General features: G+C 45.3%; 1 protein-coding gene across 2 annotated transcripts in view; it reads left to right on the plus strand.

The window, feature by feature from the left end:
- Positions 1-14,196, plus strand: part of MDGA1 (MAM domain containing glycosylphosphatidylinositol anchor 1) — a 170,626-nt gene that overhangs the window by 114,124 nt on the left and 42,306 nt on the right. Inside the window, exons 9-10 of one of the 2 annotated variants that reach the window (XM_005530614.2) lie at positions 442-711; positions 4,027-4,178. In XM_005530614.2, the coding sequence (XP_005530671.1) occupies positions 442-711; positions 4,027-4,178 (422 nt within the window). The remainder of the gene's footprint in view (positions 1-441; positions 712-4,026; positions 4,179-14,196) is intronic. The other variant, XM_088053005.1, reaches the window with a different exon arrangement.

Genomic DNA, 14,196 nt, shown 5'->3' on the forward strand with positions numbered 1-14,196 from the left:
TGTCCTTGATAACCCTGCCAAACATTGACAAGAAGAAATAACTGCTTGGGAACTTACCTGCCTGCTCAGGGAGTGCATTTTATGCTGTATAAGAAGACTAGTCATCCTGATTAAATCTGAGGATTGAATCCAAATTATGATACAGCTGCTGGCGTTGCACTTCTCAAATGAGAGAGCAGAGCTTGGTAGCTCCTCTAAGCAGTGCTCAGTGTGGGATGAGTATTTGCTGAAGGTTACTCCTACCTCATAAGTGGGAGGGAGGTAGAATGTGGCCCTAGCCCAGTCAGAGGGGAATGTCAGATGACTGTTGCTTTTGGTCTGATGATCCTGGCTTCAACCCCTCGGAAATCATAGGTACCTGTCAAAGGTGGTTGGGTGACTGTGCTGGGTGAGGCAGCTGTTCCCTGATGGCATCCCTCTCTTGCTCTGTTGGGTCTCCAGTCCCCCCCGTGGTGGAGCCAGCCTTCCAGGACATACGGCAGGGCATGGGGCACAGTGTCACCCTGCGCTGCACCATGCTCAAGGGCAGCCCCATGAAGGTGGCCACCTCCATCTGGCGCTTCAACGGCAGCCTCCTGGCACAGCCCCTGGCAGAGCAACAGGACTACTCAGAGCTCAAAGTGGACAGCGTTAGCTGGGAGACCAGTGGGAGCTACGAGTGCAGCATTTCCAATGACGTGGGGGTCTCTGCCTGCCTCTTCCAGGTGTCTGGTAAGTCACAGAATGCACTTCAGAGCAAGCTGTTGGATAGGGTCATGGGAAGCTTGCTTCTCATAAACTGGTGCCAGTACAGTGCCTCTATTGCTTCCTCTGTGCCCAGCATTCTGTTCAAGAGGAATGATTTTCCATAAGCCATCAGGGAGGTCTATCTCCGTCATTCAGGCAGATGGACCCGGAGCAGTTAAGTGCTAGCCGCGGTTACATTTTAGCAGTGTTCGACCACTTAGAGGATTTAAACCCTGCCATCAGCTTCAAGCTTGAACAACCTGTTTCATTGATAGGTATTGACCAAGGGGAAGTCCTGTAAATCCCTCCAACAGGCTCCAAACCATCTTATTTCCTCTTTAAAAGCAAACAAAGAAAGAAACAAAAACTGTATTTTGTATTCCTGTGCCTTCCCTGTGCCTCCTGTCTGTCTGCATCTTACAGTGCTTTCTAGAAAAAACATGAGCTGGGAATGGAGACTAGTACACGGTGGGTTTGCTGTTCACAGTTTTCTTTAAATCCATCATCCACTGTAACAGGACTCCTCTCCAGCACCTGCAACTGCAAAGAGGGATGGAAGACTTATAGCATCTAAAACTACATGTCTGACCTGGCCTCTCAAGCTGATCATTAAATCTGCTTTTCCCATGACCCCAGAACAGACTTCAGCACAATTTTCTAGAAAAGCTCTCCCATCAAGTTGCCTTAATAAGCAATAAATTCAGTCCAAATACTAGGGTTTGACTCCAAGGCCAATTTATAAAACTTTTCAAGTCTGGGTTGAAAAAATGAGAATGAGTAACATCCAGAGAGGCCTGATTTTGAAGCAGGTCTTTCTTAGGGTTTGGGAAAGCTCAGGTATGCTGTAACTCTGGGATGCTTAGAGAAATGGGAGAACCCAAACTACTTTTACTATTTGGGTCCCTTTTCAGGACCTTGCTCTCACCCCTTGAGATTTCCCGGCCTTTGTCTGACAGCAAATTTTGCTTGAGAGCTTTGGCCCTCTCTACTTTTCTCATATGCTTGTAACTCTCACATCACTAAGTGATAGCAAACCATATTCCTCTATGAGCCATCACAGAAAATTGCACCCCTGTCAAGCCTAGAATGCTCCCAGGAATTTCTCTCTGGTGGTAGCAACAAATACATATTGGCACCAGATGTGCCATGCTGTGCCTGAGATAAGATCCCATCAGCAGAATGTAGGTTTCATTCCTGGAGAGCACTGATCAGGAAAGCAGCAACACTTTATTTTTCTTGCATCCCTTCTCCTTTTCCAAGACATTGGTATCTGATGGTAGCTGTTCAGCTCCGGACATCTCTGCCCATATCCTGGACAGTTACAAATGAATTAGACCTTCTGAGCCTGTAGAGCAACCTGAAAAAGACTCCAGTGACTAGACTGCTCTACTTGCACTCAAGATTGCTGGAGTTTTAATTCACATCAGCCACAACCTTCCTATTTGAGCAAAGAAAATAGCATGGTCTCTTTTTGTTTCTGTTTCTGTGGAAAAAAACCCAAAACCATAAACCTTCCTATGTGACAGAAAGTGGGTCATTTTTGACTGTGGGATGTTCAGATGTGCTGAAAATAGAGTACTTATATCTGACGAGGATGGGATTATTTTCTTCTATGGATTAGTGATTAGCTTTCCAAGATGTTTTGGAAGGATAGTGAAACATCCAACCCATTCCTCTTGAGGAAGTTATCAGGGCAGCCCATAATGTTCATCATCTGTTCCCTCAATAGCCACAAGCACAGAAGAGCTTGAAAGAGAGATGTGGATAATCTTCAGCTCTTCCCACCAGCTGTAACCAAAAGACAAAATTTCCAGCAGTAGTAAAAGCTTGCAGAAGGAAGTTCTGAAAGTATTTTGATATGCAGCATTTCTATTAAAAAATGCTTTTTTTTTCTAGCTTCTATTTCCATCTTGGAGTCAATTAATATCATGCAAGGTGATGATTATCATCAGTTCTGATTTTATTTTGAAATCCATTATAAAGCTTGATTTCCATAGTCAATACAAGTTGAATAAGCAGCAGTTAGTCTCTGAGGTGGTTCTGAATTTCTTGCTTGCACAAAAATTCAAGTCAATAAAAATAATAAGAGAAAAAGGACTTGGAAATAAATATCAATATTATACATCTGAGTTCATAAAAAATAAACACTGAATCCTGTCAAGCCTAATTACAACCATGCAGAATGGCAGGGCCTGTAATTCAAGTGGAAAAGTGGAGCAGATGACCAAGGGAAATTATGTTTTTTCCTGTTCTGCTCTCCAGCATCCCTTGCTGCCCAGGCATCTTTCTGGTCTCTGCTGGTTCAGACTGGACCTGAACCCAGACACCTGAGCTTTCATTCAGGTCCAGCTCCTGCCTGGCTCAGGACAGGACCTGCCAAAAATTGAAGTTCACTGGGTGAAATGATCATAATTTCACCCATAATAGGGCAAAACCAGTTGTGGGTAAGATTTCAGGTGCCTGTGCTCCCTTGTGCATTAGTCCACCAGCTGCTGGGCTGCATGACAGGCACCTTCAAATTCTGTTTGGTAATGATTCAGGACAGAAACTGCTAGGGAAATGACAGGAAGTCCCTTCTTTGAACTGCTCATTTTCTCTCTGGTACGTCTTTCCTTCTGTGTTTCCCTTTTCCTGCTGCACTTTGTTTTTAAGAAGAGACATGAGTTTAAAAAAGACATCTCTGCCCCTGCCAAAGCTCCTGCTGCTTTTACCCAGGCTGAGGTCAGTGTCCTCTTTGCTGCCGAGTTGACTGTTCTGTTACAAAGAGGCTGGAGCACTGTGTTGTCAAGGCAGGGGAGATGCAGTAGGAGCAAGGTCTCCTTTTTAATGCCATGGTCTCTGTGTGATAAATAACACTTTTCGTATGACCTACTGGCCAAATGATCTTTCCTCAGGGTTTGTTAGCAGGAGTCTCTGTAAAGCAGCAGATGAAATGGGAGAAATGCCAGTTTAAAGCTGTTACTTCAGTCTGAACTACAAAGAAAGAGAGAAAATATTAGAGCTGGTTCCAGCTGGAGAACTGAAGTTGTTCCCACCTTCTCAGGTGCTGGTCATGTCCCACTGGTGTTGCAGGGCTGCTAATCCTCCCAACAGTTTAGGCTGTGAAAGCAGTAGTGATTCACAGAAAATAGTGGCACATTAGTGCAACAGAAAAGATATCCATTGTGTTAGAGGCAGGTCCATAAGCTGGGTGAGTGGAGCTCTTCCACTCTCACCATGTCTCTTTGTAATTTTTGTTCCATGTGATCCCACTCTTTTACTCTCCTTCCTCTTTTTTTTTTTCTTTTTTTTCCCCTCCAGCAAAAGCTTATAGCCCAGAGTTTTACTATGACACTCCCAACCCCACCTTGAGCGAGAAGCAGTCCAAGAATTATTCTTACGTCTTGCAGTGGACCCAGAAGGAGCCTGATGCTGTGGATCCCATCCTCAAGTACCGACTGGAAGTCCGTCAGGTAAGGTCTGCTTTCCTGGAGCCCCAGCATGTGGCATATCAGGAGGCAATTACATCAACATTTCCTTTCTGATTAAGAGTTGAAAGTGATGATACTGGCTGATTCTGATGGTCTTGCATCTTCCCCACTGAATGGAAGAGACAGGCCAAGTGCTCAGCTTGGTGTTCATTTTTACCTCTGGGGTTGGATATAGTCAAGGTCTTTCAAAGCTCTGCAGCCCCCATTGTGCTGTGCATGCTCAGTGTTTTGAATAAGGTTTTAGTGGGAACAATGCCTTATAGTCATTAGTTGGTGGTGTAGATTTTGTAGGCCAAAGATTCAAATGAGTGGAATTCCATCCTCCTCACTTGCATGGAAAAAAGGGAATAAGCTGAAGAGCTCTCCAGGCAGGAACTGCAGGGAAAAGTCAATGGCTGTTTGTGTTGCAGAAGGGCTTTCATCCTGTTGCACTAACTAAGCTATTTGGACTATATGAACTCTGCAGGGGAAGAGAAGTGGGTTTCAAGGTTTCTGAGTTTGAGGGGAAATCATACTGGGGGTTGGGAGCTGGTGGAGAGAACTGAGTGAAATCTGAAGACATCACTGGTTGGAGAAGGTTAGGGAAAAGTGATGTATTTAAAATCCATTATCTTAGCAGGATTGCCAGGTGCTTTCATCTATGCTCAGCAAAGTGCCTGCATTCAATATTTTTTAAAAATGGGGACACGTAAAATTGGTGGTTCGTGCCATTCAGTAGTAGCTGGGAAGCAAATGCATTTTGCAAGGAAAATTTTGTTTACTGTAGATAGAAAACAAAATAATTAAAAAGATTCAAGTGTCTCTTCCCTCTAGTTCTGCACAGTAGTCTCCAGTTTTATGTCCCTGTTTGATTGTGAGCTCTCTGGGGTGGGACAGCCTTTGTTTGTTACTCACACTGCATGGAGCATGTTGTCAGTTCTTAATAATAATACAGGACCCAGGGGAGCCTCTAATAATGAAGGCAGTTTGTCATAGTAGATCTTCCCTCTGAGCCAAGTTTCGCTATTATCAGCACTGCAACTCAATAAACAAATTTGTGGGTTTTATCCTTCTCCAGTAAGTTGAGGATTTTTCCCTTTTTGCACAGTGTCTAAAAGTAATCTTGGTTCTAGCCTTCATTGAGCTCCTATTAAAAGGGATCAAGAAAAGGGAAAGTCACTTTTCTGCTTTAAGTTACAACATGAAGGGAGCTGAGTGCCATGCAAATTTAAACACACACCCAGTTTGGTTCATACCCCATTGGTTATTGCTGTTAATATTTTGCAGCATTACAACATAGTTGAGACTACTGAGTGCTGTACTTTAGAGGAGCATGACACTGAGGCCTTGCTGTACCCAGTCATATGTATGGGAGGGCTCTTGGAAATAGCTACAGGTGTCATCATGGTTGCCTGGGACTGAATAAGGAAAGACAGAGAGGGGAAGAGAGAGGAAAGCTTTGTTCCCACTTGTGTCAAGCACAAGAAGGAAACACTTTCTTGTGACACTGCTGTAAAAAATGAACCCTATCCTAGCTGAAACTAAGACACATTGGAAAAAGTTTTCATGGTACTGCCTCCTCCTAGCTTTTCTCCAATGAAAACACTTGCATTTCTGGTGAGGTCTCCACTTCCATGAGTCATATTGAGGTCTTATGGAGCCTTTTCAATTTCCTTGTCCCAGAGGATGACATCCCCTCTCACATCCAGCCTGCTCCTTCCCTCTGTTAATGTACTGCCTTCCCATTGTTTTCACTGTGACATCTCACATGGGCTCCAACAAGCCTTTCTCACCTTTCACTCCTTCCCATCCTCCATTACCTTCTCTCATATCCTGTAGATTCTGCTGCTTTATTGCACCTTCTTCTCTGTGCTGGGGCACCTGGACTAAGCTGTGCATCCTTCTGTTCCATCACTGGACTGCAAAACATAGTGACCTTAGTGAATATAACTGAAAAGCTCAAAAGCCTAAAAGTGTTACTGGCTGGAGAGCTCTTAAGAAAGAGTATTTGTCTGCCTGAGCGTGGAGCTGCTGCTTGCCTGCGCACACTCCTCACTGGATACACTGGCTTTCCAGGCACTGGCTGTGGTGGCACAAAAATCCTCCTAGAGAGCTTGGATTGAAGTGGAATATTCTCCTTAGGTGAAACAGGCCTTGCACACAGCCAGACACAACTGATTTATTGCCAACATCAAGCTGGTGAAAGCCTACCCAGCCAGCTCACCTTCTCCCCCAGCCCTGGGAGCTCTGAAGCCTCAGTGGTCATGGCAGGGGCTCTTCAGCACCTTAAGGATGAATGAATGTGGCAGCCTGCAGTCTTGGGTTGGTGAGGGGCTGTCAGGGGGAAGAAGGGATGGAAGGAGGAGAATTAACTCTCACTGAAATCCAAAAGGCAACCAGCAGGCATGCCCACTGGTTGCAATTTAGTTTGCTCTTTTTCATTCCCCACTCCCTGGTTTGCTCAAGGAGCTATTGACATATGTAATGTGAAGATCCCCAAGTAGCAGGGTGCTTTGCAAGGCATCTGGGAACATTTGAATTAAATTTGCTTGCTGCAGCTGCTGAATGTTGGGCTGGGTAAGAGCAGAGTGCTACTTACTAATTGGCTGGCACTGTGCCTCCTCCAATTCTTCCTGTTCAGCAGCTTCCTAGGGCATTACTGGGGGCATTGCGAGCAGTCCAGGGGAATTTGGTTTCCTAAGCAATGTGTGGGGGCTCCTGGGAAGATAGGCAGATGCACTTCGACCAGAGCTGATTGTTCCTAGCCTTCCAGAGCAGGCTGAGCAGCACAACAGACGCACCAGTTCCAGTAGAGTAAGAATTAACTTTTGATTAAAACCATATAAGCAGCTTGACAGCTTGGAGCCACTGACCCAGGAAAGCACATATGATAGCAACTTGGAGCAAGCTTCTCTTGAAGCCTCTACTTTATGTCTCAGGCAAGAGGCTGTAATTTCCTGGAGGGTATTATTCGGGTGGGCTTAGGCAGTGGCATTGCTGAGTGACAATTCAGAGGGGAAAATGTGCCCAATGAAGAGCAGCAGGGGCCTCACAGCCATCTGTCCTGACAGCTTGGGAGGTTTTTCCTTTCTTGCTGTAAGGCATCTGATCCAAATGCCAACCACCTTACTTCACCTTAGCCAGTGACCTCAATGAGGTCACAGCCTTGGGTGGTTTGGTTGTGGACAGATGCCACAAGGCTTTTGGGCTATTTTTTTTCTCAACTTTTTTTTCTTCCATGTATTCTTGCATTGTAGAAAAGGCACTGAAATAATGCATTCCAACTGAAAATTATTTTCATTGCTTGGGGATTCAAAACAGCCTCCCCAAACCAGATCTTTGCTTAAAAAATAAAAAGCCTTTTAAGTTGCTTGTTTCTCTCTATTTTATACTCATCCCAGGGCTCTGCTCTAGCACTAAAGAGAAATGAAAAGCCATCTAATACTGCAAGCAGGTTGCATCATGGAGGAAGTATCTTAAGTTGGGATGGTAGTTATAGTTATGGGGGATAATGGCAGAATAACTGTGCACTTAATGAGCTGGAACCCATCTGTGACCTGAGGCTACAAGAGAAAGAGGAAGGAGAAGCTCTTGGTGTGGTAGGAAAGTTTAATCTTCACTGTTCCCCTCAAGGTGAGCTGAGGCTGCTGTCTCCACTATACTTTCTCATATAAAGGCTCGGGCCAGAACAGCTTTACATATTCCTGGCTTTCCCCTCCTCAGAGCAGGCTGAGCCTACCTGCCAGACAGACCTCTGAAATTTGCACTGGGCCAGGCCCCAGGCCCATTTGCTAAATAAGCTCCCTGTGTTGTCACTTCAGATTAATTCCTGTCAGAAATACCATCTTTAATGAGACTGCCCCTGTGCGATGCCTGAGTAATTGTATGGTCTTTCTTTGTTTGCACTTTCATCCTCTCCATGTTGGATAAATATTTCCTGCTGTCTACAAAACTCATCTGGGCTTGGGAGCCGGCTGCCTCTTGCCTCATCAGCCAGCCAGAGCAGCATTAATGAGAACTGCTGCAGTGGGGAGCCTGCATACCATGAGGGGAGGTGACAGATAACAGAGCTGTTGGGACAGACATAGGACAGGGGCGTTAGCAGGAATTAAATGACTGTGATTAGAGTGGAAGGTTAACTCCACCGACGGCCATCCCAACACAGCGCGAAGTTTTATGCCGAGGCCCATGGACTGTGGATCTGTATCACTTCATTTCTGCCTCTGAGTTCTATTTTTTATCCTTTGAGCCCACTTCGGCAGTGTCTATCTACTGCTGCCTGTCTTTGGCTTCTTCGGCTCCGAGAGCCGGCCACCCCTCCGAGGTCTCTCCCTGTATGCCCTGAGCAGGGGTGGGACTAGGCGAAAGGGAGGACGAACGGCAGTGCACCCGCCCACACTGTACCGTAAACGTTTGCTTGGAAATGCCTTTGGGTCTCAGATTAGAAAAGGCTGTGACTGCAGACAGGTGATGTACTTGAGCAGGTGGTGCCTCTTGCAGCAGCCCAGCCGCGTATCTTGGAGGTGAACAAAATTCCTTTGATTCTGCACATGCAACCGTGGCTTCAGGCAGAGTCTCGGAAAATGAGCAGCTGGCACCTTGGGGGTTGCCTGGGGGCTGCACCTCGGAGCGGGGGTAGGGGGACACCAAAGGCTTGCTGGGGAGGCAGTTCTGCACAAGGCAGAGTTCGGGGTGACCGAACCTGCTTTACAAAGGCTCTGACATTTTGCTGGCTCCACAGCAGAATGCTGTCATTGCCAAGGCAACCGCTGCACACCAGGCTGGGTCTGTAGCCTTTATCCCAAGGCTCTCTGGTGCACTGACCCCACTGGCCCCATACTGTGCATTCCCACAGTAGTATTGCAGTGGGGTTTTCAACTGGGGAATGCTGCAGTGGCTGAGGAGGTGATGCCTGGTTTAGGACTTAACTAGAAAGCAGTCAGGGCTATCCTAGTTTTCATACTTAAAAATGAAAAGCTTAAAGAGTTGCAGCTTGTGAACTAGGGAGGTACCCATCCTTCTCAGGATAAAATGTGGTTTGTGGTGCACTGGCCTGGTGTTACCTGGAAAAAGGAAATGTGGTGCCACATCCACCAAAATCTCCTCCAGTTGACAGGGTGCTTAATTGGACAGGCCAGTTTGATGTCCAGGGTAGAACACAGACAGGGCACATGGAACAGGGATATGTGAGTCCCTTTACCTAGAGCATCACAGTCCTAGCTGGCTGCAACCAGGAAGGGAGTGAAGCAGCACATGGTGGCCTTGGCTGCATGTGAGATGCTGTGCAGACTGAAATACGCATGGGGTGTGACAAACCATACACCTTTACTATTCATCACTGCACTTGAAATGTGCTCTGCTGGTCCTGTCTCACTGGTGTTAGGACTCATGACTCCAGTGACTTGCCTTCACAGTGTTTGCCCAGCACTGAATCTCAAAGCAGACCTTCTGTTGCAGGATGGCTTATAAATCACATGTGTCAGAAAGCTTTTCTAGTCCTCTCTACTTTTTTTGCCTACCTTGTCTGGCAGTTTGATGTTTGATCACAGACTGCTGTCATATGGGATGTCAAATCAACACAATTCCATCTACCTACAGAACCAACCCCTGTAGTGAAAAAAGGTCTTTTTTTAGCTCTAACTATCCTATCTCTCTAGTGTTGCTCTTTTTTTTTTTAACTTTTGTTCAGGCACTGAGAATAGGCAGATTATATCTGTGCTCTCAGGACAATTGCATTCAGTTGTGCTAGTGGCTTATGTGATGCTGGGCAGGATTCATCCCTTAGGAAGAGGTGGAAAAGGATGCAGAAATAAGCCAGTGCCCATGGGAGGTGTGCTAGGTGGATGGTTTGAACAGCCATCATGAAGCAAAGCCAGGGAAAGCAAGAGAGGGGAGAGGAGGCACTGCCTTTCTAGGCTGCAAGGGGAGGAGGGGTTTGGGACTGATTGTCAGCTACATGCTGGTGGAAGGAGAGCTGGCTGATCAATAATAAATAGTAGACAAGCAGTCCTTGAAGCTTAGTAAGATTGCTGTGCAGGACCTGGAGGTGAAGCAGTGACTTTGCCACGGGCATGAGGGAGTGAAGACAGCAGAATCTTACCTCAGCTGTGCTCTCTGCTGCTAGAACAAGGTCTTCTCCACCTCTGTTATAAGGGAAGATCACAGGATAGCTGAATATTTGGTAGGGGCAACAAGGAGCTTTTTCAATGTTTCATGTTTGAACTCTCTGTTGGCTAAGTCAACAACAGCAGAGCCTCCACCAGCACAAGGGAAAGAAGTTTTCCCCTGGCCATTACTCACTGCAGGTGGAGATGTCTGCTTGGCCATGGCTGTTACTGGCTCTGTCAACCAGAGGATCAGAGCATTTTCTACAAGGGTGGCCAGGGAAGCTTGGCACAGGCCTGACCAGCACTGATGGGTCAGGTGTGATTTCAGTGGAAATGACCGGTGTCCAAGGGATTAGGTTTACCCCTTCGGTAGTCTAGCAGTTTACAGTGCCACTGTAAAGGGACTTCTTCCTTTTGCCCATGAGAGCTTAGCAAATGATGCTTAACTACTGAATTAGTTTGATTAACTCTGTCTTTTTGCATTCACAAATTGCTCTTCAATATGATACATGGTTTTCCTGAGCTGGTTTTCCCTAGTCCACACATCATTTGTAATCAGTTAGTTGGGAAAATTAGTAGTCTGATTAGCTGTGCTTCAGTCTGAAGGTATCATTTCTCTTCATTGATTATCCAAAGTAAGTAAAATGTAGCTGATTAACCTTGGGTGGATGCCAGCTGGTCACCAAACTGTTCTATCATTCTCCCCTCCTCAGCAGGATAGGGGGAGGGAAAAGAAGATTTAGAAAACCACATGGGTCAAGATAAAGTCAGTTTAATAACCAACAGCTAAGGCCATGTGCAGAATCAAAGGAAAACAAAGAATTGATTCTCTACTTCCCATCAGCAAGCAATGTCCAGCCACTTTGTGGAAAGCAGGTCTTCAGTACATGTAGCAGTTGTTCTGGAAGACAAATGTCTCAGTCATATTTTCATATCCCTTTGGTAAATTTGAATCAGCAGTCCTGGATATGAGGTCCTCTCCCAGGATCTTGCCCACCCCCAGCCTACTGATGAGAGGAGAGTGTTGGAGGGACAGCACTGGTGCTGTGGGAACTCTGCTTAGCAGTAGCCAAAACATTGGTGTGTTACCAAGTTCTTTCTAGCTACCCACACAAAGCACAGTGTTGTAAGGTAACCTGCCCAAAAGAGGGTAACTGAAAGTCTTACGATGTGTCTTGCCATTCATAAGGTGGTTGCAGAGAGATTCTGTCTTAACGTTATCTTTTCATAAGTACTGCTCCTTAATGCTGTTCAAGTACTTGACTGGGCAAGAGAGAAAGCAGGATATTGTTTAGCTTTTCTAGTACAAGGGAATAATTCAAACAGATGTCCTGGTTTTAGCTGTGCTCAGAACAGTTACAGTGGCTGAGAAGAACAATTCAAATGATCTTGCTGGAAAGGCTCATATGATCTTAAAACACAACTAGAAGGAAAATCTCATGTATTTCTAGCTCCTAACACCACTGTTCAGTGTTCATTTTGGGTAAGAAAAATGTGAGAGAATAGATAATCAGATTCCCCATACCAATAGACCCCTCATAGCAGCTTTGCAGGATACAGATGTTGTTTTCACACCACTGTGCTTGTTCGTATCCAGAAGGCTCTTGGCTTGTGTTTTACAAACCGAGTACAGAACAAAAAATGCTTGCCAGGTATCAAAGTCATTCCTTTTTGTGCATCTCTTATCCACAGTCCTTTAGTGGCTTCAAGGGGTATATGCTAGTATTGAGTCTTTCTGAAAGTCCCTGTTGATAGGCTGTGATGTGGCTTCCCCTTTTACTCTACTCATCTGTTATTTTTGGTAGTCAGTCCATGTTCCTCCTACTGCTTCACCATATTTTTTTTGTGGACCTTTGTGCCTTTTCCTGCTCCCCTTCCTATATTCCACCTCTTCTTAACTTTGTTTCTTTTTTGGTTTTGTTTCTTTTTTTCCCCTGCTCTCACTTCCTAGAACACATTGGAGATAAGATAAGAGTGTGTGAAGGGGAAGGGTTTGGAAGACACGTAGTCTCTCCCGTAGCTAGTCACAAATGAAAGGAGTAGGCACTAGATGGATGTTTTGGCTGTATATCATAAAGAAATGAAGCGGGCAGCATGGAGAAATGTGAAGGTCTTTATGGGTCTCCCTGCATATCCTGTCCTGCCTCTTTTTTATAGACAGCCTAGAGGCTCTGGAATGATGCCTACATACCTTCATTACAGTTACAAGACTACAAAGTCTAGAGTTGCACAAAAAGTCTATTTCTGCACCAGGAAGCATCAGCCCCATCCTTTATTAGCTGTTTTCAAGGGTGAAGGTGCCCTAACAGAGGGCTCTCCCAGGGTCTGTAGAGAGCCAGAGAAATGAAGCTTCTGTTGGTGGAGCATGTCCTGCTTGGAAGTTACACCCATATTACAGGCAAAGTGGCTCAGAGCTCAACCTAACTGCAGCTGGGCCAGCTTGGGCTGTGCAGAACCAAATTGCTTTCTTTTCTTGGAGCTGGAAGTGCTGACAGCACAGTGTATAGACACATGTGTGGATCTGGCTGCAAGCAGATTTCCAGTGCAAGGAAATTGGTGGAAGAGGAGACTGTGCTTACTGATATAGGGATGGGTATAAAGTTGGATCTAGTAAGACACCAGACAGTGCTGGTTTTCAGATGTGAGGCTCAAAAGAGTCTGTACCCATTGCTTTCTTTGAGAGGGGGAGGAACATGAGAGATATTGTCTCTTACCCAGCTTGTGCCCATACAGTAGACAGAGAGGTGATCTCAGGTTCTGCAGTGCACAGTCAAGAGTCAGTACAGGTAGGAGCTTGCAGTAAGAGTAGAGAGCTTCCAGTCTGAAACAGAAGGACTGCATGTGCCCTCAGGGTTGAAAATAAGGCTGTGAGACAGTAGAAGAGAACCTCAGTTAAGGCTTGTACTTGACTGCCCCTCTGACAGAGTGAAGGCTAGGTCTGTTCTTCCTTAGACCAGGGAACATATGCTAATAAAACACATATTGCTTTCTGATCAGATCCTAATGAAAGACATTATTGAGGAGTGTGGAACAAGCACTTACAGTAATTCATGACAGCACCAATTTGGCTTCTCTAGGAAGCCATAAACTGCTGCTTTTGGCACCTAATGAGGATGGGCAGCTGATTGCCTGTGCAGGAGGAAGAGAGAGCTACTGACTCCCAGCCTTGAAGGCTCCAGCTGTCCTCAGAAGGCACTGAAGGTTGCAGTTGATTCTCTGGAATTGGGAATGTTTCAGCTGAGAAACTGGGCTTCCTGATAAAGGACAGTTCAGTACAAAAAGCTTTCAGGACTCCTCGTTTAGACTGAATAACGGATTTGATTTGGTTGTTCATCCGTGCTTATTCCCAGGATCTGAATCTGTGTGCTTGGCTGATGAAAAACATAGGCATGAATTTCAGTTCACCAATGTGCTTGTCTGGGAAAGGCCAGCTTTGTGCTTGCAATGTGATTATTTGTTCTGGAAAGCCCTTAGGAGTAATGGTTGTCAAGCAAGGAAAATGAAATAAATCCAATTTTAAACTTACCTTAGCCTTTTAGTTGATGAGATTAATGCTTGACATAATTTCCATCCAAGGTGGTCATTAAGTACTAACCAAAGAAAATATTTTAATTCTATGTGACAGGCAGAGAAAATTTGATGAGAGATTATAAAGAAGCATCACAATGACTATCTTCATATCCAAGCCAAATTTCTGTACTACCCAAAACTTATCCAAATAGTTTTTTTGGAGTAGATAGGCATCTTCCCTGCACCTGATACCAGCCAGAGTTCAGAATCCCCTATTAGGATTGTGCTCTTGAAATTTTGTGCAGCTGACACCAGTCTGGAAGACAATGCCACCTTGGTGAAGCATTAGGAAGGATTGGAAAAAAGATCTGAAGGATGGAAAACTATTTGAGTGGTTCTGGTGG

The sequence above is a fragment of the Pseudopodoces humilis genome, chromosome 3 (genome assembly GCF_049639895.1).
Source record: "Pseudopodoces humilis isolate 2021_Gansu_Grassland_sample_001 chromosome 3, ASM4963989v1, whole genome shotgun sequence".
Taxonomy (NCBI): domain Eukaryota; kingdom Metazoa; phylum Chordata; class Aves; order Passeriformes; family Paridae; genus Pseudopodoces; species Pseudopodoces humilis.